We start from the raw sequence: 25,371 nt of genomic DNA, 5'->3' as shown, positions 1-25,371 counted from the left end.
TTAGGAAAACTGATTCATAGAGAAAGTTTCTTTTTATTTTTTTTAGTAAGGATAGCCCATATACTTTGTGAGAGATTTTGTACTTGTGAATATTTGGGTTTAATTAGCAAAGTATATTTCCAATGTTAGATCTATCAATTTTATGGAAACTTTAGTGAAGACAAAGGTAAACTGGGCAAATTTGGACAATATGGGAAGATAGAAGAGAATGAAAATTTTACTTCTGGTATACATCTTTCCAGTCTTTGTTTTTAATGTGTGTGTGTAGGTTTGTATGAACATACTGAAATAATATGATCATATTATAAATGCTTTTTTAGTAAACTGTGATTTTTGAGTTAGGATATCTCTTAGATAGGATAGTAAACATTTTGTTTTCAAATTTTCACTAATATATACAATCCCTTGATCATATTTCTATTCATATCCTTTATATATGATTCCATTTTTTGTTTACAAATTGGGGTTGCTGGGTATGGGGAAAGCAAATTTTTAAAAAATTGATTCATAGCTGCCTAGTATCCTCTAGAAAAATTCCACATATTCATATTTCTAATATAAGTATGTAAGAGGACTTTTCTCCTATGTCTTGTTAACTGTATTATTTATATGTTAGATTTCATGACATGGAATTACAGATGTTTAAAATGCGGGTAATTTATTATTCTTTTGTAATACTCTAGGATCACTCTTTATGTAGCTAAAGGGAAATGCATTGCTATTTATTTAATTTCAGAATGACGTTCTGCCTCTCTCAAACTCAGTGCCTGAAGATGTGGGAAAAGCTGACCAATTAAAAGATGAAGGTGAATATTTCATACAAAAATTACTTATTTAGTAAAGCTCTCTGAAACTCTGGAGAAAGTAACTGTCAATTGATATGATTCTGGTTTATACCACCAAGACTGAATTACCCTAAGTCCACATGGCTTTTATGAAACCGAATGAATGTGATGGGTAAGAAGCCTGGAAATACAGAATGGCTTGTGGGCAGCATGGGTATGGCTTGCTTCAAGTGAAGCAGATCTGTTTTGAGTAAAACTTGCAGAACAAATAATTTCATGGCTAATTACTTGTAACTGTATTTGCTAATTGTACTCTAAGATCCCAGGTTATTCTTTATGCTTAATCAAAGAGAGAAAAATAATTTTGAGTATTATTTTAACTTTCATATATTTTATGGTTTTTAGTTTTTTGAAATTTGTTAATGTATGTATATGGCACTTGTTTATTAACTAGCACATTTGCTTACTATATTACTACATTTTGTAAAAGCTGGCTATTGAAGCTCTCGGTTTTAATAAAGAAGTCACCATTGAAGATCTGTGTTCAATTTTTCTATCATGTCAATTATGTTAAGCTATAGAGGACAGCCGGGTCAGACCCATAAGATTTGTACTATAAAGCTGTTGGACACAGTCCTTATCTTTAGCAGTGGATGAGAGCCAATAAATTCCCTGTCCTGTATTTAGGGAGAGAGTTGTTGGTGAATATGCTGTGTTCAGAAGCCATGCACAGAACCATTTTCTGGCCTTTGCTTTAGTTTATACCCTGAAAATGGCAATTGTATTTTTTTTTAAAAATCAATCGGAATCTGAAAAGGTAGATATGGAAAAGAGTATGCTTTTCCTACTCCTTGGGCCTGGTTATTTCTCTAGGTTTATAAATATACCCCTATATTGCTGTTTTTAATGGCTGCATAGTGTTACTTTGGGCATGACTGACTTATATAGACAGATAATTTTGTAATCGTAAGTTACACTGAATTCACTATCTTTGTCTGTATTTCTTTTCAATACTGTGTGCTTATCTTCTTAGGATATCTTATAAAGTGCTGTGTTTCTAACAAATAGTCTGGTCTCAGTTTTCATTCAATGTTTTATTTCCTCTAAGAAATGATACCACCTTAAAACCTTAGCATAGTGTGACTTTCATAAATTACATGTAAAATAACGCAACAATCAGATCCTCATTGTCATTTGAGTTACAATATTCCTCAAATAATTTGAATTTAAACTATCCAGATACAAATGCCTTTTTCATATATTAATTTCTAACTGGAACAGTTTATTTTGATTTTTTTCCCGACCCAGATTTTTGTAATATATGAAATCTTCAGTGACGCAGTATATTCTCCACTAACATTTATTTTTGTCCCTCACGTTTATTCCTCTGCATGATGGAACATTGGGAGATTGCATCCCCTGTAGAGTTTGTTTGGACATAATGAATGTTAAGAAGATGAGGATTAGTGCATTATAAAGGGGAGACTCACAGCAGCAGCATGGAAAGACTGAATCACTTACTGCTTTTGCCCCTACCAGAAGCTTTGTATTCTTCATTTTCACTAAGACCTCTCATATCTAAGACATATTGCATATAAAATTAAAGTGATTTTTTTTATCCAGATTTTTCTATTTATGTGAAAACAAATCGCCATGATAGATTGTCAAGCATAGGGTTATTCCAGGCATATGTTGCATTTATTTGATGCACTTATTTGACTGTGTTAATCAAGGCTGAAGGAACACTGCTTTCAAATATTTTGTGCACCTTGCTTCTGAAGAGCTGCAGTAAGATCAGAATAAATCAAGCATGGTTCATTGCTTTCATCCCCTGACATGAGACATAAGTATAGGTATATCTCATAGGGTTGTGAGAATTAAAGGAAACAATTTATAGGAGAATACCGTGGAGCTACAAAATGCAATGCACGTGCTTCATTGTGAAATTTATCTCCTTTTTTCACAAATTTCTTCATTTGTGTCTTGAATTTTTATATATGAATTATTTTGTGACTTGTAGCTTTTTATCATTAATTTACATTATAGTTAGCATACATAATATTTGTGGTATACACACACATTATAGTATTTAAAAATATGAGGCGGTTCACAGGAAAAGACATAGAATTTTTTTTTTTTTCATGAGACAGAGTCTCGCTCTCTTGCCTTGGCTAGAGTGCAGTGGCATCATCACAGCTCGCTGCAACTTCAAACTCATGGGCTCAAGCAATCCTCCTGCCTCAGCCTCCCAAGTAGCTGGGACTACAGGCCTGTGCTACCATGCCCAGCTAATTTTTTCTATTTTTCCTAGACATGGAGTCTTGCTCTTGCTCAGGCAGGTGTCAAACTTGTGACCTCAAGCAATCCTCCTCCCTCAGCCTCCCAGAGTGTTAGGATTACATGTGTGAGCCACTGTGCCCAGCTATACAATCAAGTTTCAGTAATATTAATAATAATCATAAAGGGCCAGATGCAGTGGCTCACACCTGTAATCCCAACAGTTTGGGAGGTCAAGTTGGGAGGATGACTTGAGGCCAGGAGTTCAAGTCCAGCCTGGGCAGCATAGTAAGACATCGTCTATAGAAAAAAAATTAGCCAGGCATGGTGATGTGTACCTATAGTCCCAGCTACTCAGGAGGCTGAGGTGGGAGGATCGCTTGAGCCCAGGAGTTCAAGGCTGCAGTGAGCTTTATCACTCCATTGAACTCCAGCCTTGGTGACAGAGCAAGACCCTGTCTCTAAAACAAACAAACAAACAAACAAACAAACATAAAATGCCATTCAAGTAATAAAGCCCAACAGGAACAACAAAATCTCAATAACCCAGAAAATTAAAATGTTTGACATGGAAATCTATTTAAGTACCTGGGCTAATGTAGTTAACTACAAACTATGCTATTCTCTCAGCTTCGTTAGAGACTTTATATTCATTTCTTTTTGGGAAGGTAGGGAGGGAATCCAAATTAATTTTTTTTATTCTTAAAAAATCAATTTATTAAGATATAATTCACATACCATAAAATTTATTCCTTTAAAGTGTGCAATGCATTGTTTCTAGGATATTCATGGAGTTTTGAAGCCATCACTATAATCAATTATGGAACATTTTATAGACCTCAAAAGAAACCATGGACCCATTGGCAGTTATTGTTTATATTCATCTCTGATTCCCAATTTGTAGTAATTTTTTGTATGATTTTAGATGCTTTTATCTACCTGCCTTTCTTTTAATCTTCCCGTTTTTGTTCCCTACAAATTTGCACTCCTTTCCTCTCATGATCTATTAAGAACAAGGCGAATAGGAGAGCTGCTGGTTTAGAGAAAGCTGTAAGGAATTATAGAGGCCTTTGAAATGTGAATCCTTCCTCCTAATCTCAATTGTTCTGATATTTTCAGATTTGAATATTAGTTCTTATAAGTGCACAGGACACTTTTTTTTTTCATTTAATGGAATACGAAAGATAGCCACAGGAAATCTCCTACTTTGCTGACCAGTTCTTAACCTAGCTAAATTATTGCCAGATGTATCTGCAGATGGCCTTCCTGAAAATTAGTACTTTGTAGGCTAGCCATGCTATCTGAAATCCTATCTTTTTAGAAATTAATCTCCACCAAATCCCCTTTTAAAAAGGATCTATCCCTGGAAGGGATAGCACATAAAAATATTATCTGCCAATAATGTGTTATCGTGATTAGTTTTACTAGTTTACCCACAGCAGAGTTCTGAGAGCTTGATTATTCAGCAGATGTGTGTTTTGACAGGGAAGGAGTGGAAGACCAGGTCCAGATTGAGATGGTGATTAGGGAGGGTGTTGCATCTGGAACAGGCTGGGGCAGCTCTAAAAGGGAGGAGAGAGATGAAGATAAGGAAGGTGAGAAGAGATTCACTTTTGCCATGAGATAGTCATAACTGTTGCATTTACTCACTTAAGCCTGGATTTTGTAAGGTATACAAACATTAATTTGTTAAGACTCTGGATTGTTAAAATGATTCAAACACACTGTGAGCTGAAGAATATCAACTCTATAGTATAATATAAAACTTATCTCCAGTGTGACTAAAAAATCATGAGGCCAACCTTCATATTATTGTTGTTTCTAACATTAAAATTTATCTGTTAGACTTTATATTTTTTCTGTATATTGTACTTACTGTCTATATTGGTTACTTCATTTTAGGCAATAACCACATGAAAGAAGAAAATTATGCTGCTGCAGTGGATTGTTACACACAGGCAATAGAGTTGGATCCCAATAATGCGGTTTACTATTGCAACAGGTAAACTAGCACTATTGAGGCAGGTTTATAGTTCTTAAACATTTGGAATAATAGTTCTGAAGGATTTACTGACCTGTTGACCAACTGGTGGACATTAAGGTTGTTTCAATTTTTTTTTCGATATTATAAAGCTGCAATGTAATCTGGTTTCTAAAGTTTTCTTTATGCTTCAGGTTTTTTGGACTTTGGATTTATCCCTGGAAATGTGCTGAAAGTATAAACCAGGGGTCCTCAAACTTTTTAAACAGGGGGCCAATTCACTGTCCCTCAGACCGTTGGAAGGCTGTTAGGCACACATTCCACACATGCGCACTGTGGGCCCTGGATGAGTAGGCTGCTAAGCAGGACAGGCAGCGGCGGCAAAAACACCTGGGGCTGGATAAATGTCCTCAGTGGGCTGCATGTGGCCTGCGGGCCATAGTTTGAGGACCCCTGGTATAAACATTTAAAATACTGTTGATGCGAATTGTAAAATTGTCCTGACTTCTTTGAAAATGTTTTGAAAATTAATTCCCTTCCCCTAGGAGTGTATCTGTTTTGGCCACACCCTTTATTAGCACTAAGTACTGAAATTATTAGTTATTGTTATTTTAATATTATTGTTTTTATATTAATTGTTCTAATTTTATTTACTTACTGGTAAGGTTGGACATTTTTTCAAGTGTTGACCATGTGTGGTTTTCTCCTCCTAAGTTTTCTATTTATACCTTCAATAGACTCAATGTTTATGTCCCCCTTAAATTCTTACACTAATATGAATTTTAAACATAATCCCCTATGTGATGGTATTTGGAGGTGAGACCTTTGTGAGGTGATTAGCTCTTGAGGATGAAGCCCTCATGAATGAATGGGATTAGTGCTTTTATAACAGAGACTCCAGAGCGTGCCCTTGTTCATCTTGCCATGTGGGGACACAGTGGGGAGAGTACCTGTACCAGGCTTTATTTATTTATTTATTTATTTGAGACAGAGTCTCACTTTGTTGCCCAGGCTAGAGTGAGTGCCGTGGCGTCAGCTTAGCTCACAGCAACCTCAAACTCCTGGGCTCAAGCAATCCTCCTGCCTCAGCCTCCCAAGTAGCTGGGACTACAGGCATGTACCACCATGCCCGGCTAATTTTTTCTATATATATTAGTTGGCCAATTAATTTCTTTCTATTTATAGTAGAGACGGGGTCTTGCTCTTGCTCAGGCTGATTTTGAACTCCTGACCTCGAACAATCTGCCTGCCTCGGCTTCCCATAGTGCTAGGATTACAGGCGTGAGCCACCGCGCCCGGTCTTGTACCAGGCTTTAGCCTCAGACTTATTTCTCTTTCTTTCTTTGCTCCGCCCTTTTATTTATTTTTTTTTAACTTATTTTAATTTTTTCTTTCTTTCTTTTTTTTTTTCATCTATATGGTCAACCAAAAGTTAGGACTCTGCCCTTTTAAACAGGGGTCTGACCCCTCTAGACTGCATTTGCCAGGTTCCTTTGTCACCTGGCTTTTGTCTGAGTTCAGCCACAGAGGTGCTGGCAGGCGATTGGAGGATAGAAGGAAGAGAGGAGTTTGGGTATTTCTTCTTCCTCCACCTTTTATTTTTTTTTAATATACACATCACAGTATATATTCAGCAAGTGCTCTTCTCATCCTTGTCTTCCCACTCCCACTCTAGACACCTGCTATGGTCCTAGCTTTTGCCAGGTGACCTTGGGTTTTGGACTCTGTACTTTGTCCTTCTGTCTTAGAGATAGTAATGGCTCCTTGTTGTGAATCTCTAGATTTCTGTACAACCCTCTGTTTGGCCTCTCAGCTCTTTTATCACCTTATGTAATAAATTCCCTGCACTAAATTATTCTGTTTTAAATATTCAAGTTCCAGTAGAACTTTTACAATGATGGAAATCTTCTATAACTGTGCTAACACAATAGCTACTAGCCACAATGGCTATTAAGCACTTGAAATGTGGCTAGTGGAATTGAGGAACTAAATTTTTAATGTTTAAATTAATTTAAATAGCCACATCTGGCTATGGCTACTATATTGGACAATATAGCCCTATATTAAAGATATAATCCCTTTATCCTATATGCACAGCTTATTTGCCTCTTTAATTTTTTTTGAGAAAGAGTCTTGCTGTGGTGTTAACCCCAGTAGAGTGCAGTGGTGTCATTATAGCTCACTGCAACCTCAAACTCCTGGGCTCAAGTGATCCTCCTGCCTCAGCCTCCCAAGTAGCTGGGACTATAGGCCCATGCCACCATGACTGGCTAATTTTTTCTATTTTTCTAGAGACGGGGTATCACTCTTACTCAGGCTGGTCTTGAACTCCTGAGTTTAAGCAATCCATCTTCCTCGACCTCCCAGAGTGATAGGATTATAGGCGTGAGCTAAGTGCCCAACCTTATTTGCCTTTTAATGTTTTTCATATGTAAAAGTTTTAAATATTTATGTAGTCAAATTTGTTCTTTTCCTTTGAATTTTATTCCAGTGCTTTTAGGCTTAAAACTCTCTTCATTTACAGACTTGACAAATAACATCTGTTTTCTTATTTTTCCTTTACATTTAAATTATATCATTGCATATATATTTTAGCAATTAATATATGACTATTTTAACCCATTTGAAACTTGTTAAGACAGCCTTATAAAAATTACCTTTTATTTTATAATAGGTTCATAGATGTGAAGGCGATCTTTGAGTTAATTTGGCCCAATCTTTCATTGAGTTATTTATCATACTGTGTTTCCCTGAAAATAAGACCTACCCATAAAATAAGCCCTAGCGGGATTTTTAAGCATTTGTGCAATATAAGCCCTACCCTGAAAATAAGACCTAGTGATGGGCGTGGCTACGCAGTGTATCTACACAACCCATGCATTTCGTTGTGGAGCGGTAAAGAAGACGAGCAGCCCTTCTCATCTGTCCCATCCTGACAGTTACTATCTCAGAGGAGACTGGAAAGGTGCAGGCAGCCCCACCAACAAGGTCGGCTCCCCTGTCAGGTCCTGTCCATCCTGTGCATGCTGCAAGCTGAGGCTTTGAGGGGAAAGTCTCCTCAGTGAAGTGAGGAGTGGGATGTTTTGCTTTAGGTATTGTGTGTCCCCAGGGGGAAGAAGGAAAGCTGTGGCTGCCGTGTTACTCATTTTACTTTGACTATATTTGAATAAATGTAGATTGTTGTACTGTACTTAAAAAAAATGACACATCTCCTGAAAATAAGCCCTAGGGTGTCTTCTTGAGGAAAAATAAATATAATACCCTGTCTTATTTTTGGGGAAACATGGTATTTAGGGTAGTTGTACCCTTCTGACAAAGTACCCTCTGTCTCTAGTTTTTTTTTTTTTTTTTGGTAGTTATTTCTAACTGTTGGGAAAGTCTTCCTTATATTGACACTGACTTTGTTTTCCTGTAGCTTCTGTAGTTTCTTTCAGTTGGCTTTATTTAATTCTTAAGGGTAAATATGATTCTTCTTTTTCGTGACAGTAGCTTTCATTTTGAAGTTTGCTACTGTATTTACTTGAGTTCTTTTCTCCACTTTAAATGTTTGAAGTGTCCTCCATTATACCTCAGGTAGTAGAACTTTAGGTCCTGTACCTTCATTCAATACTTGTTCCAGTTTACCTGTATCTGTTAAAGTGTATTCCTAGAAGTTATCACAGTATACCTGGCATTGGTCTAACCAGACCAATAAATAGTTTTTGTAGGACTCTCGTTTAATCTACTGTTACATCACATAATTATGTATCAGCATATTCTAGCATTATTTGTTAAATTCATATTTTTCTTTTGGTATATTAAATCGTTCCTTTTTCATGCATTCTCTCTATCCTATTCTTCAATCATATATTCATTTGACAAATTCTTACCAACTACCGCTATGTATTAGTATTGTCACTGGAGGTAGAGTTGGTGGTTTGGACTCAAATGTAGGATCTTATGTTTTACTCTTATAGAATTTTACATTGTTATATTCTCCAATTTATATGTCCCTTAATCTTTTTGGATAAATAAAGTAATGTGTTTGGTCTTGCTCCCATTTTCACATCATCCACAAACTTGAGGTGTACCGTATCTTACATTATGTCAGTTCCAGGTCAACTAATGGAGCTATTGTAAATAAGTGGTTAAGAACAGGAGTTCTAAACCCAGATTCTTTGGCTTCTAATCTCTGGCTGTGCTACTTACTACTATGTGACCTTGACCTTGTATCTATGCCTTAGTTGCCCTATTTGGGATAATAGTAGTATTTACCTCATGGGGTTGTTGTGGAGATCAAATGGTTAATAAGTGTAAAGTGCTAGGAAAGTGTCTAGTAAAGAGTGTTTCACACAACAAGTAATAGCTATTGTCATTATTCTTTATGCAGCCTGTTTTTTTGCCTTCATCAGAATATGAAGAGAGATCCACATTTACAGGGTCCAAATATGTTGTCAATTTTCTTTCTCTGATTTACCAATCTAGGAGTCACCTTGTTAAAAAGGAAATGATGTTAGTCTGATAGGACTTGCTCTGAATTAATCTGATATCATTTTCTTTCTTTTTTTTTTTTTGTGGTCTCCAACATTTTATTAGGGAAATTTTCAAAGTTGAAAAAATTTTACATTGAATAAGTCATATATCTACATCTAGATTTTGCCATTACTATTTAGTATATTTTCTGTATCTCATATATATATATATATTTTTTTTTTTCTTCTTTTTGAGAAAGAATCTTTCTCTATTGCCCAGGTAGAGTACAGTGGCCTCATCATAGCTCACTGCAACTTCGAACTCCTAGGCTCAAAAGATCTTCCTGGCTTAGCTTCCCAAGTAGCTGGGACTACAGGTGTGAACCACTATGCTCGGCTAATTTTTCTATTTTTTGTAGAGATGGGGTCTTGCTTTTGCTCAGTCTGTTCTCATTGTGTTACCCACGATGGTCTTGAACTCCTGGCTTCAAGGGATCCTCCTGCCTCAGCCTCCCAAAGTGCTAGGATTATAGGTATAAGCCACTGCACCTGGCCTGTATCACATTTTTATCTACCTATCTGTGCCTCTATCCATTCATTATTCCATCTTATTTTGATTCATTTTAAAGCAAATTGCAACCATCAGTACATTTTCCTCATAAATACTTAGTATTCTTATCATTAACTATAGTGCAACATTTACTTTTTTTTTCTTTTGAGGTTAAATTTGCATACAAAATGCACAAATCTTAACGGTGCTTTCACTGAGTTTTGACAGATATATATACCTGTGTAACCTAAAACTCTATCAAGACATTGAAAATTACCATCAGATGTCCAGGAAGTTCCTTTTGCCCCTTCACAGTCAGTTGCCTACAACACACACCAGAAGCAACCACTGTTTTGTTTTGTTTTTTTCCACCAATAGATTAGATTCATTTCTTCTAGAATTTCATATGAAGGAAATCACACATATTTTTCTGTGTAAGATTTTTTTTGCTCAGCATGTTGGTTTTAACAATCAACCACGTTGCAGTATGTATCAGTAATTTGTTCTTTTTTATTGCTCAGTGTATTCTATTGTTTGAATATGTCATAGTTTCCTCTTTCCTATTTATGGTCATCTGGGATGCTGCTAGTTTTTTTAAAAAATTATTTTGTATTTGACCAGAATTTATAGTTGTTATTTGTGGAAGGATTGGATCCTTAAAGAGTTTAGTTGGCCATACTGGAAAACTTCATTTTCTTTCTTCACAAAAAAGTCATTTTATTATGCTGTTTCATCAAGCTACCTGAGAAAAATAGAAAATCCAAATAATTTGTGGAGAATGAATTCCCCAAGCTGTGGTTTGATGTTGGAGTTTTATTCTCTATCATTAGATGACTATACATAATGTTTTAATTTAGCATATGAAATCTTGAAATATATACCCTTGAATATCATGAAATGTTATAACCAGAAATAAATGTTATCAGAAAATTATTTATTTATTGAGCACAGTAAACCATGTACTTTTAAGTATGAATATGGAACTAGTGAGCCTAAATAGTTTATTTTTAATGAGATTAGGGTTCATGAATAGTCTATTCACTAGTACTACAGTAGAGGAGATTCTTGGCAATACCTATGCTTGCTTTTTGTTTATTGTTACACTGAAATCAATAATTATGCTTCTATTTTGCATTTAGCACATTAACTGCTATGTGAGTTGTATTTAACTGAGGCTAGTTTTGAGCTCGGGGCCTCGTGAAGCATATGTAACTCACGCATTTCTACCTTGGGAGCTGTGTGAACTATTTTTCAAGTTGCATATGACTCATGCACAGAAAACAATAAAAATAACAGATTTTTCATTAAATTAGAAAGGATTGTTTTGTTTTCAAAGTTTTTATTCTATTTTCATAATAAAACACCATGGCCCCAAGGAAAAAAATTTTTTCTTGTGTGTCAATGTGTTAAATAGTATCTTTTTCCCTGAAAAGTTCAGTAATAGACCATGCTATTTAATATCAAATAGCTGGAAAACGTTATTTGTATATTTAATACAAATACTGAATAAAGCTTTAGGATCATTTTGGGTTTTTTGAAACTCAAGTAGCTTTAAATATCTCAATAGCCTGTAGTTTTGCCAACTACCCCTTGCTATTTTTCTTAGCCAACTGGTTGCTAAGAATTGGAGGCTCAGAATAGCAGATCTGAATCTTCCTTTTAATATTCATTTTCACAGTTTTATTACTAATCAAAATATTTTTCACATACTAAACTCACTAGGATGAAATTAAGTTTACTTTTTATAGAAGTGACCTTTTTCTATTTCTTAGAAAATGATCAGTTGGCACATTTCTTAAGCATGAGTCTTTCTTTTCTAGCAATTGTCTTCTATTTTTGCTTTTAAGGATCCTGTTGATGCTTGAGACTCAGGTTAGATACTAGGAAAACCTGAGTCTTTCCTTGAAAATCTATTATGTATTTTTGTTTTTTATTTCTATACTTTTAACACTTGCCACAATGAATAACATTTATGTAGGTTTATCATGTTTTATCATATAGTTATCATATGTTCTGCCTTATGTGAATTTTTTTTGACCAGGCCCAGCCTGAATATTTGTTTTATTTCTTCAGGTGAAGGGCAGTGATTGGGGCTTATATCTATTTGTACCTCTTATAACACCTAACACTGTGCCTCAAGGAGTTTAGCAAGTTTTTGTTGGATGAATGGAAAGCTGTAAAAGAAATATAAGAAATTTTTAGGCCAGATATGGTAGCTCATGCCTGTAATCACAGCACTTAGTGAGGCCAAGATGGGAGGACCACTTTAGGCTAGGCATTCAAGACCAGCCTGGCAACACAGTGAGATCCCATATCTACAATAAATTAAACAAAAATTAACTGGACATGTTGGTGTTTGCCTCTGGTCCCAGCTACTTGGGAGGCTGAGGCATGAGGATCACTTGAGCCCAGGAGATTGAGGCTGCAGTGAGCTATGATCACACCATTGTACTCCAGCCTGGGTGACAGAGCAAGACCCTATCTCTAAAAAAAAAAAAAAAAAAAAAGAAGGAAAGCAATTTCCAGTGATGTTAAAACAGCTAGCCATTCACATTAACATTTGTATACACAAAACAACACATGATTGAGTATAGGTCTAAAACACTTCCACTCATTTATAGTATGAAATGAATAGCAGTTTTCTATGCCTTCTTTGTGAAGTTTTGCACAACTTCGGTGCTGAGTACATTACCTTACCCATAGGAGGCTCATGCTTCAGGAGTGGATGGATGGTTGAATGACTTAAGGCAATAACTAGAATAAAAGATAGGAGAGAGAGTCTGATGGAGGGAGTTTGTCTGGAAAGCCTCTCAGATGATGGAGAACTTGAGTTGGAGTTGGATTTGAGTTGGAGTTGGATTTGAAGGACCAGTGGATAGGGGAGAAGGGATGGCATTTTAGGTTGGAGAGCATAGTTTAAAAAGCAAAATCAAGAAGCATCAGGCTATTGTAACAAGGAATGCTAATGACAGCATATAGCCATCTTCGCTCTGAGAAGGATTGGAACAGAGACCACTGTTCCAATAGCTCAATAGTGAGCTATTTTGCATTTTATTTTCCTCCTCTATGAGCAGCATGTAGTCAGTTCACGGGATTTGAACTTAGTTTGTTATTGAACTTGGAGTTGAATCTCAGTTCTGTAATTTACTAACTATGTGACCTTGGGCAATCACTTCATCTTTTTAAGTCTCAGTTTTCTCACTTGTAAAATAAGGATATTAACCAGTTTAAAGGTTGGTTGTAAGGAGTGATAATAAATACAAAGTCTTTAGCATAGTTCTAGACTGGCAGTATTTGTTTCTTTCAAAAACAAATGTTTACTTGCATTGTATAGGTTGCCTATTTGCTCTAATGATTGTTTCCTTGTCTGTGTAGAAGCTTTTTAATTTGTCAGGTCCCATTTATTTATTTTTGTTGTTGCTGTGATTGCTTTTAGAGTCTTCTTCATAAATTCTTTGCCTCTACCGATGTCTATAAGAGTTTTTCCAATGTTTTCTTCTAGAATTCTTATGGTTGTTTCTTTCAAAAACAATGTAAGACTCTTAGTGGTAGGAATACATTTTTGCTGTAATTTATTTATGCATGATATGAGAAATACAAGGTAGCTTGATTTTTTGTCTATCTTTCTATAAAAATAGAACATAAATTATATTCATACTTTTGTTTTAATAAGGTAAAGAAAGAGAGGGTGTCTGAAAACATAGTGACTCTGACTGTATTGTTCTACTGAAATTTCATTAGTTATGCCCTGATAACCAGACAGCAGAGGCAGAGAGTGCAGACCACATTGTTATTCAGTTCAGATTTCGGCATGTTTGGCTTCATCTCACAGAAGATTCAAATATAGCCTTGCTTCTCTTTCCTTTTCTGGCCTCCAAGGCTCAGCCGCCTCTCCTTTTCCTTTTGTGAGCTGCACAAATCTGCTTTCACCCTAGCTTGCAGTTTGTGATCTGAAGCTGTTAAGATTGGAACACAGTCATCCTCTTTTCTTACACCTACTCTTCTTTCTGAATCTGATCCTCCCTGCTTCATTCCTTATCTTATTGTCAGTATCTGAAGCCTGAGACCAGTGCGTCTTTCTCTGTGCTTCCCTTTTCCATGTAACTCTCAAATAGCTAATTTATTCCCTACTCCCTAGTCCAGGTTCATAACTTTTGCTAAGCTAGTGCAATAGGGACTTAAAGTGGCCTTCCATTTCTACTTGCACTCCCCATTCCTGTCTTCTGCCAAAAGGCTATTTCTAAAATGTGAAATTGATCATCTAACTCTTGCTTTCTGTTCACTAGTTCCAAATACTTACAGGATTATATTTAAGCCCTTCAGCATGATAAATAAGATCTTTTTATAATCTAGGCTCTTTCTTTTCTCTTTATTATATTCACTTTTCCTCCTACCCCATTTCTTTTATCTCTACTATCTGTGTACAGGTAACGTGAAACTTACTGATTTCTTTAAAGTAACATGTTGAGACATCTCTCCATGCTTCGCCTGTACTCCCCCTGCTTACAATATTTCCCAGCTTATCTAATTGATCAACTACTAGTCATCCTTCAGAACCTTGTTAGATACTGCTGCTATTTTGAGGAAGGCTTTCTTAATTTCTTTTCTTTCCAAGCTCCTGACCTATGGAGCAATGCTATCTAATATGGTACCTCCTAGCCAAATGTGACTATTTAAATGTAAATTAATGAAAATGTAATAAAATTAAAAATTCAGTTGTGCAGTTCCATTAGCATATTTAAGTGCTCATTAGTCAACTTGTGGATATTGGATAGCACAGATAAAGAATTTTTCTATCACAGAAAATTCTCTTAGATGGCTACATTTGCATAGGGTTAACCACACCTTTCTCTGTGCTGCCTCTTCCTTTGATAGTTCCATTTTTGTACTTATCATACTATTTATTCATTTATTTGTTTGTTTTGCTGTTAGACTCCAAAAAAATTGCAGGGCAGGGAGATAGCTTCTTCATCTCTGTATAGTGCTTTTGAGTTCAGGGTCTAGCATATTATAGTTGTTCAACAAAAGTTTGAGTTGAATTGATTCAGTGAAATTTAGAAGGAAAAACTGTCTCTACCTGAAGACTTCTAATGATGAAATAATCACATGGCAGCTTGTGTGTATAAATGCATATATATTTTTTTTTTTTTGAGACAGAGTCTAGCTCTGTTGCCTGGGCTAGAGTGCCGTGGTGTCAGCCTAGCTCATAGCAACCTCAAGCCCCTATGCTTAGGCGATCCTCCTGCCTCAGCCTCCCAGATAGCTGGGACTACAGGCATGTGCCACCATGTCTGGCTAATATATATATATATATACACACACACACACACACACATATATATATATTTTTAGTTGTCCAGCTAATTTCTATTTTTTTAGTAGAGATGGGGTCTTGCTCTTGTTCAGGCTGATCTTAAACTCCTGAGCTCAAACAAGGCCCGCCTCGGCCTCCCAGAGTGCTAGGATTATAGGTGTGAGCCACCACGCCTGGCTAATGTGTATTTTTTTAAAAAACAAATTTAAATGTATTTAAAGTCCATTTAAACTTATTGAGAGAGTAGTGCAATGAACATCCATCTATATTTACCTTAGAATCCATAGAAATTAATATTTTGCCACATTTACTTCCTCTCTCTCTCTTGTCTCTATTGGGGTGTGTTGAGTGTATGTGCGTGTATTCGTACATATATACATATATATAAAATTTTCTTGATAATCCTAAATACTTCAGCTATATCTCCTAAGAATAAAGATATACTCTACATACTTATCATTACCTTTCACATATAAGAAAATTATATTAATCTTGAAATTTCTCCATTTGTCCCTAAAACATCTTTTATAGCTACATTTTTGGTCCAGGATCCAATTAAGATTCTTGCATTGCATTTCATTCCATCACTTTAGTCTCTTTTAATCTAAAAAGTATCCCTGTCTTTTTTGATTATTTGTTTTTCATGACATAGGCATTTTTGAAGAGTTCAGGCCAATTGTATCATAGAATGGGTGATATTCTGAATTTTTATGATGGGTTCCTTGTGATTAAATTTAGGTGACATTTTTGGTGTTAAGCCTACATAAATAATTATGTGACCACATATTGTATTATGTTAGGAGGCACATGTTTTCAAACTGTCCGATTAATGGTGATTCTAAGTTTGATATCTTAAGGTGGTGACCATCAGATCTATTATTCCTTTGGTAATTAATAGGTAATCTGTAGGGTCAGATCATGTGAATAAAAGATTATTCCCTTACAGTGTTTTATGAAATGTTTATCATCTGTTCATGATCTTTCCCCAAAACATTGATGATTGCGAAAGGGTGATTTTTCTAATTTTATCATTCCCTCTGTATATATCTCCTCTCACATTTCTGTAAAGAAGAGCTTTCCTCCCTTTTCCTCTTTTCTGCTTTCTCCCTCCTTCCCCTGTAACTTTTTTTTTTTATCATTTGAGTATTCATTTGGACTCATGATTTTTTTATATTCACTATTCAGTGTGTTATAATCAATTACCATAATCGCTATTTTTGACACTTAAATTATCTCACTTTTGGCTGGTGGAGCTCCTTCAAACTGGCTGCGTATCCTTTTATGTAACTTCATTTTAAAAATATGCTTTCCTTCCAACAGAATAGAGCGTGTAAAAAAAAAAATATATATGCTTTCTTGCTTTCTGAGACAACAAGGTATTCCAAATTTGCCCTGTACTTTCCTTGCCTTAGACCTGAGCTCATCTGTTTCTCTGTGGAGTTTCTGTTCCTTTTAGTGGAAAATAGTATTTACAAACCAAGATCTGTTTGTAAGACTTGGTCGTTGCTACTAAGGTGTTATTGCTTCTAGGTCGTGTCAGTGGACAGAGCTAGGAAATACACTTTTTGAAAAATCACCAATTTATACAGAGACCTTCAATTCACATTCCAGTGTCATAGAGTTTTCCCTCACCTTTCCCCATTTTATATTTGTGTCTTCCTTCTCCCAGAGTGAAAACTGTTAGGCAGGGACCAAATCTGCAGGTGGCAGATACAGACCAGGAGGGTGTTTCTTAGGGGTGGAGAAAGGGGGAAGGGACTGCAGGAAAATGCTGCTAACAACTGCAAAGAGCAGGAACTTGAGGGATTGAGGCAGACACACCTGTGGCGCTGCAGCTTTGTTATAAGAACATCTGTCATTCTTGTATCTCAATCACCTGGTAATATCCCACAGCTCCTATGAGCCCTTCCCTGGACCAGGCTGATATAAGGAAACCACCTGGGAGTCCTAAACGGCCTTCTCCACTCGTGGAGACTGTTCCTCTCTAGAATGTTTTCTTGCCTTGTATAGTTACCTTCTTTTCTGCCATAAAAGCTGTTTGTGTGGAATTGTTTCCTGTCTGTGGTCACTCTGTCTCACTGGCCCTGCATGTGAATTTTCCAAACAAGGAGCCAAAGAATCAGGACAACAGTCCACCAAGAGACTTGACAAAACCAAGTCCACCGAGACTTGACAAAAACCCCCCTTTCCAGCAACATCAGTATGTTTACACATTTGTTCTATTCTTCAATATCCTTCAGTTGGAATCACAATACCAACATTACACCGCTAACAGCCTACTAAGTAAACTGCAAGAAAAAAACTTTGCAGTTTTTCTTTTCTCTTAGAACATATCTCATTAAGGATATATATTTATAATACGGTGTTTGAAAGTTACTTGAATTCTTTCTTCTTGCTATACAGTTAAGATCTTTTGTTTCTGTTTTACCCAGTGTGAAGGTTTGCTTTTCATCTTTTTGAAGTCTCTTTCCAATTTCTGCCCCATTTACCCCATTCTCACCCACCCACATAGGATGAAATTACAAAGGATGATTAATAAATAATAACTCTATCCTTAATGTTCTTTGCCTTATGGCTGATATTAATGTTGTAACACCAGCTTGCTTTTGTTTGCTTTTCAGTCTGTCTTATTGTCTTTCTCTCTTTAACTTCAGCCTGTGTTTTAGATGATATCTTTTGTATTCAAGTTGAGAATCTTAGTTTTGCTTTTTTGTTTCTTGTTTTTCTATAGTACAGCATGACATTCAAGAGAATCTCAGGGTTTTTTTAAGCATCCTTTTTCTTGGCTTCTCCTTCCACCCTTTTCCCCCTTTTATTGGACTAGTTGCATTTTCTTTGCTTCATTTTTTCTTTCTGATTATTTGGAAGTTGTATGTTCTATATCTTTTCTTCCAGTGGTTATCCTTGTCATGCTGTTACTTCATGTTGAGTATTAAGTAAACAAAACACATACCTCTTTTTCATATAAACTACCAAAACAAGTTTCTTTGAATGCTACACTATCAAATTTAAGTTTTTTTTAACTGAAGCAAAGAACTTTGTTTAGTCGTTTTAGGAGAGTTTTGTGCTAGAGGTAATTTAGCAAAGGTTAACAGGTCAGATAAATGGTTCTCAATTGCTCTGTACAAAGTAGATGGAACAGTTGCTATCCTTAGTTTACAGCCAGATTTAGACACACAGCTAAGTTTTTATTTTTCACCATAAAATTGCTAGGTAATGTTATGTGTACCTGTAGAATGAGAATTAGTGTGTTGAGAAGGTATGAATATACATTTATTAAAGATAAAATTTAATTAAACAAATGTAATTAAAAATATGCAGTTAACATTAGATCATGAATGTAGCCATATGTTAACAACATAAAAAACAATGCATGTGGTATTATTGAAAACTTTTGCTATATAACATTTAAGATGCTCAGAGAATGCTAAGTCCTATGTATTATATATAAGAGATTCATTTTCTGATTATATTTTAAAAATCACAATTCAGGTTTCTGAAGACAAGTATTGACTTGCAGTTTCCTAAAGGCATTTAGCACATGTTTAGGTATAGATGTTTGTATTTTTTTTAAACCACATAGTTTTTTCTCTCCTTTTTCAGAACTTCCCTCCCTCCATCCTTCCATTAATAACCCTTTTACCCTTCATGCATGATTCTATGCTTGTAGGCATGCACATAAACTGATTAGAAAAAAAGGCCTTTTACATAAAAGAAATGAGATTGGGGAATTTGGTGTTCTATAAAATCGCCTTTGGCAAATTTACAGGAGTTGGATACCAGCCTGGGTAATAGTGAGACCCTGTCTCTACACACAATTTTTTTTTTTTAACTAGCTGGGCATGGTGATGCACACCTGTAGTCCCAGCTACTTGGGAGGCTGAGACAGGAGGATCACTTGAACCCAGCAGTTTGAGGTAGCAGTGAGCTAGGTTTATATTCCCAGGTTCAGCTTCCAGAATTGGCCGTATTACTTTTAGCTCTGTCCAGGAGTGATTTTACATAACACATTCTGATCCTACCCTAATAAATAATTGATGTATTATTATGCACATTTAATATTTGTGGAGTATACTAGTAAACTTGATGTGATATAGAAAGTATTAGATAATTTTAATCTATAGTTCATTGGACAGAAGGAGATTGGAAGATACTTAGGGAATGCGGAGAATCAGTGAGGACCCTCACTGATACTTGAAGAGAGATGGTGTTTTAATCAGTCTTATTGTTTCCCTGTGTGCTTATTAGAATCCAGCTAGGTCCCTGAAAGAAATGACATTGATTAATTTCAATGACGAGAGATGATTCATTGGGTGTTTAAACAAAAAGTTTTTTAGGACAATTAAAACAACAAACGTGGATAAAGAGAGAAGAATAAAGGTAGCAAGAGCAGTGCTTGTTAGATTGCAGTGGGAGAGGACCAAGGGGTCAGTGAGTTTGGGGTAGCGTGGGACTTTTGTCTATAGACTCAAGAACATGAAGGAGCCTAAGCCAATTTCTGGGCTCACAGCAATGTTTTTCAGAAAGTGCTTCCTTACCTTTATTAATAGAAAGGGTGCCAGGTCTTGTAGTTACAGCGTTTAAGGTGGAGGGGCTGCATTATACTTTTTGGTTGCGAGACATGAGCCCTCGGTCCTGATCTAAGAGCTGTCTATTGTTTCTTGGTTGCTGGCCACCCACATTGTCAACTGAGCATCCACCTTGGAGCTGCTTTTCTCCTTTCCAGTTTCTCCTCTGAGTTAATTCTTCTTACTCCTAATAATGGAACCCTTATTGAGGAGACGTCACAGTTACAGAGATTTCAGTCTATGCAAATGTTCTTTTTCCAAAGTTGGCTTTTTCGACCTTTTGCTGAGGAACAAGAGTATGAGGACTTCTGGAAGACTGAAAGAAATAGAGTTTAGTCTGCCTCAGAAATGAATGAATGGGAGAAAGTGCCAGAGGACTGGAACATTGCTTGCACGTGACACCCTTCTGTGAAAGTGGTCAGTTGACAGCACAGCACTCTGTGTCATCACTCACAGCAGTCACTTACTCTGTGTGCCTTCTTGGAAGGCCAGATGTCCTAGTGTTTTCAGTTTTCAGTTTGGGCAAATTAGAAAGGCAGTAAGGAGATAGATTAGTTGTATCACGTGCATATTTGTCTTTTCTATAGCAAAGCAAACAGTGAAAGGCAGCCTACATATTTTTTTTTGTCTGAACAGAAGTTTCTAAGCTTTTTTTTCCCATTTGAGTATATAATTATCTTAGTTTGCTTAGAACTTTACTGGAAATGATCTACAAGTTGGGCCAAAGAAAATGTAATTTCATTAGTACCTGAAAATGTAAATTCATGCCTTGAAAGCTGCTTATAATAAAAATCTCTTTTCTTTCTCTTAGGGCTGCTGCTCAAAGCAAATTAGGTCACTATACAGATGCAATAAAGGATTGCGAAAAAGCAATAGCAATTGATTCAAAGTACAGCAAGGCATATGGGAGAATGGGGTAAGTAAGTTCTGGGAGAATGTTCAAAGTCGTACAAAATAGCATTGAATATACTGTTCTTAATGTCTTGGTTTTGAATTTCCTGCCTAATATTATACCCTCTGAGCTAACAAAAAGATAAATAAAACATAAGAGAGGAAATGACTGCAATCTCTGTGATTTGGGAGTGAGATGACTAGTTGTTTGATGACTTATTTGATTGTTGGAGAAAATCATACAGCCCTCTTAGGAGATTCATTTCATGTCCATAACCACAAACCTCAGACGAGCACTCAATGTTGGCAGACGATTATACTATACTTTCTTTTACTTTCACCTTTCCGCTCTCTGATATAACTGTTTAACACCTTCTCCTCTCCCTTCAGAATTTCACTACCCTCTCCATGGTGACTCTCAGATGATGACATTGTCTTACACTTAATTCAGAAAATAGATGCATTTTGAAGAAAAGTAACTTATCTTCCTACTTCCAAATCTACCAATCTACCTGCATTTGTATCTACACAGAATGCCTTTTTTCCTCTAGGACTCTACAATTGTTATTATCCCCTTTATCTTCCATACCTTAGTTTTCCATCTCTAATAGATGATAATGAGTAGCATGTGTAAAGGTCATAAAAAAATCATTCATTGGAACCATCCTTTTAACCAGAGTTTCTCTCGAGCTCCCATCTCATTTCACAGTTCTTCCTCTGCAAAGCCCCTCAATGGTTGTCTTCACTTGCTGTCTTGACTCCATCCTCTCATTCTCTCTTCAGCTTACTCCAATCAGGCTTTTGTCTGTGTCACTGTGGTGGCTAATTTTGTCAACTTGACTGAGTTACAGGATGCCCAGATAGCTGGTAAAACATTATTTCTGGTGTGTCTGTGAGGGTATATCCAGGAGCTATTAGGTTTTAAATCTGTAGACTGAGTAAAGAGGATCACACTCACCAATGTGGGTGGGCACCATCCAATCCTTTGAGGGCCTGAATAGGTGGAAGAAGGGTGAGTTCACTTCCTCTGCTTAAGTTGGGGTGTCCATCTTCTCCTGCCATCGGACCTCAGCATTCACGGGCTTGCACAAATAGTGAAAATTGAGTCTCCTGCTGTGCAAGATCTCAGCTGAGATTGAATTAGGTAATGCTCTGCCTTTTTGTTTTAGCTCTCATGCTGGAAGTCTATTTATTGCTACATTTTTGTATTTTGTGCCTTTTGCTTATGATTTCGCTGTTTACAGTGGCCCCAAATGTAGGCTAAAGTGATGTCCAGTGTTCATAAGTGCAAGAAGGCTATAATGTGCCTTATGGAGAAAATAGATGTGTGAAATAAGTTTCATTCAGGCATGAGTTAGTGCTGTTGGCATGAGTTCAATGCTAATGAATCAAAAATGCACATGAGGCTGGGTGCGGTGGCTCACACCTATAATTCTAGCACTCTGGGAGGCTGAGGCAGGAGGATGGCTTGAGCTCAGAAGTTAGAGACCAGCTTGAGCAAGAATCTGACCCTTTCTACTAAAAATAAAAATTAGCCGGATGTGGTGGCATGCACCTGTAGTCCCAGCTACTTGGGAGGGTGAGACAGGAGGATCACTTGAGCCCAGGAGTTTGAGGTTACTGTGAGCTAGGCTGATGCCACTGTACTCTAGCCTGGACAACAGAGCAAGACTCTGTCTCAAAAAAAAAAAAAATGTAGTGGGTTATCAGAACTTATTAACATTAGTGTCACTAAAGTTGGTATTCAACTCCCCACTGCTAAATTTGACTGGCTTAAAAAATATAATATGTATATTAAATGAGGTTTTTAAGCAGAAACACACATAAAACAAGGTTATATATTGATTGGTTGACCAGAAGTTCACAGGAACCTAACCCTGTATTTCCCCTAGAAGCAGTTTCTCAGTATTTGCTATTTTGTTGTTCATGGTGACTTTATAGAACATAATTGCTATGACTGAGAATCAACTATAATTGTTATTGGATCTCTTAAGTTTATGTTTGAATCCATACTTATATATTTAACTATTTCTCATCTCCATGTTTGGATGTTTAATAGGCATTTTAAACATAACAAGTCTCAAACAGAACTCTTGTTTCCTTCTTAAATCTTTCCCATCTCAGTAAATTATACTGTCATTCATCTACCCAGTACTCAGGTCAAAAGCCTAGGAGTCATCTTTAATTCTCTATACCTGGCACAAGTGCTTATATCAGCAAGTCCTGTTAATTCTGGTTTCTAGGTATATTGTGAATCCAAATGTTGATCGCTATCTTGCTTGTAGCCTTAGTCCAAACTACTTCTCTTACCTAGGCACTAGCTTCCTCAGTGGTCTCCCTGCTTCTACTCTACACTGCCCATGTCAATTCTCTACATAGAAGCCAGAGTGATCTTTCTAAAGCATAAATCAGGTTGTGTTACTTTTTTTTTTTTTTAATAAGAGACAAGATCTCACTCTATCACTCAGGCTAGAGTCCAGTGGCCTCATCATAGCTCACTACAGTCATCAACTCCTGGGCTCAAGTGATCTTTTTGCCTCAGCTTCCCTGGTAGTTTGGACTACAGGCATATACTGCTGTGCCTGGCTAATTTTAAAATTTTTTGTAGAGATGGGATCTTGCTGTATTTCCCAGGCTGGTCTCAAATGCATGGTGTCAAGCAATCCTGCCTTGGCCTTCCAAAGTGTTGGGATTCCAGGCCATGAGCCACCACACCCCAGCAGATCATGTTACTTTATTATAGCCAGAATAAAGTCCAAACTCCAAACAATGGTCCTATATGGTCTGGTACCTAACTGCTCTCTGACATTATCTCTCCACACTTTGTATTCTGAGTTCCCTCTTTATCAGCCTTTGTTGTGTACCTTAAGCATACTAAGCTCCTGTCCTTCACAGAACCTTTGTATGTACCACTGCTTCTGTTAGAATGCTCTTCTTCCGATTTCCATATGGCTTTCTTCACATCACTCAGGTCTTTTCAGTGTGGCCAGTTGTGAACAGCTTTCCTATTCATTCCTTATTTATTTATTTATGAATGAAAGAATGAATGAGACAGAGCCTCACTCTGTTGCCTGGGCTAGAGTGCCATGGCGTCAGCCTAGCTCACTGCAACCTCAAACTCCTGGGCTCAAGCAATCCTTCTGCTTCACCCTCCCAAGTAGCTGGGATTACAGGCATACGCCACCATGCCCAGCTAACTTTTTCTATATATTTTTAGTTAGCCAACTAATTTCTTTCTATTTTTAGTAGAGACAGGGTCTTGCTTTTGCTCAGGCTGGTCTTTAACTCCTGACCTTGAGCGATCCTCCTGCCTCAGCCTCCCAAAGTGCTAGGATTACAGGTGTGAGCCACTATGCCTGGCCCATTCCCTTTAATATTGCCTTTTTAATATGCATGTTTGTTGCTTTTCTTCCCCAAGTAGAATGAAATAGTCTGGAAGTTAGAAACTTTATCTTTTTCATAAAGATGAAAGATTCTACTAAGTAGAATCCTTAGTATCTAAAATAGTATCTCAGGCTGGGTGCAGTGGCTCAAGCGATCCTCCTGGCTCAGCCTCCTGAGTAGTTGGTCCTACAGGCACATGCCACTGTACCTGGCTAATTTTTCTATTTTTGGAGAGACAGGTTCTGGCAGCATTGCTCAGGCTGCATTATGGTTTTCGTGACCACAGGATTGTTAGTCAACTCACATCTTTGTGGAGCTTACTCTAGGCATTGATACAGCAAATTAATTCACATATTAGGCTTAAAAAATGGAAGGGTAGGTAAGGTTCATCTCTAAGCATTAAGCTTATGATTCACAGTTCAGCCAAGGTTGTCAGTAAGCAGAATGGAGAGAGTTCAGACTTACAGAATCTCGGAATTAGAGGGAATTTTAGTGATACTCCTGTGAACTGTAATACAATGAATAAATTAAGTGCCATGTGGATTAGAACTGAGTACCAAGACAGATGTTTGACTGTGTTTGTGATGTACTGATGTTCTTTAGTCACATGTCTTCTACTCTGTATTCCTTTCAGGCTGGCCCTCACTGCCATGAATAAATTTGAAGAAGCCGTTACAAGTTATCAAAAGGCATTAGATCTTGATCCTGAAAATGATTCCTATAAATCCAATCTGAAAATAGCAGAACAGAAGTTAAGAGAGGTATCTAGTCCTGTAAGTTGTTAATGCCAAATGAGTGAAATATTTTGTCACTCACAATTTATTGTAATGAAATTTTAGTTGTTGGACTGATTCTCAGATATAATTGTTTTATAGACAGGAACTGGATTGAGCTTTGACATGGCTAGCTTGATAAATAATCCAGCCTTCATTAGTATGGTGAGTATATTTTCTTTTCTGCTCTACTGGTTCTGTTTTTCATAGAGCTATGTAGTCCAAAACTTTTTAGAAACAAATAAGAGAGCTTTTGTGGTGGTGGTCATATTAGAGTGTTGATGTAAGTCTATATAGCAGGGTTCTTAACCTGTCTGTGTACCCCTTTGTGGGAAAGCCCATGGATCTTCCCAAAATCACATATATAAAAATTTTGTATAGCTATGTATATGTGCAT

At 36.7% G+C, this 25,371-nt stretch overlaps 1 protein-coding gene across 2 annotated transcripts in view; it reads left to right on the top strand.

Moving 5' to 3' along the window:
• Positions 1 to 25,371, top strand: part of SGTB (small glutamine rich tetratricopeptide repeat co-chaperone beta) — a 44,515-nt gene that overhangs the window by 11,435 nt on the left and 7,709 nt on the right. The window contains exons 4-8 of one of the 2 annotated variants that reach the window (XM_012784090.3): positions 737 to 806; positions 4,965 to 5,064; positions 20,738 to 20,842; positions 24,836 to 24,962; positions 25,077 to 25,139. In XM_012784090.3, coding sequence (XP_012639544.2) covers positions 737 to 806; positions 4,965 to 5,064; positions 20,738 to 20,842; positions 24,836 to 24,962; positions 25,077 to 25,139 — 465 coding nt within the window. Of the gene's footprint in view, positions 1 to 736; positions 807 to 4,964; positions 5,065 to 20,737; positions 20,843 to 24,835; positions 24,975 to 25,076; positions 25,140 to 25,371 lie in introns of both variants that reach the window. The other variant, XM_012784089.3, reaches the window with a different exon arrangement.

Source organism: Microcebus murinus, chromosome 11, assembly GCF_040939455.1.
Source record: "Microcebus murinus isolate Inina chromosome 11, M.murinus_Inina_mat1.0, whole genome shotgun sequence".
Classification (NCBI taxonomy): Eukaryota; Metazoa; Chordata; class Mammalia; order Primates; family Cheirogaleidae; genus Microcebus; species Microcebus murinus.
The sequence above is the reverse complement of the archived record's forward strand: the minus strand, read 5'-3'. Positions and strand labels throughout refer to the sequence as shown.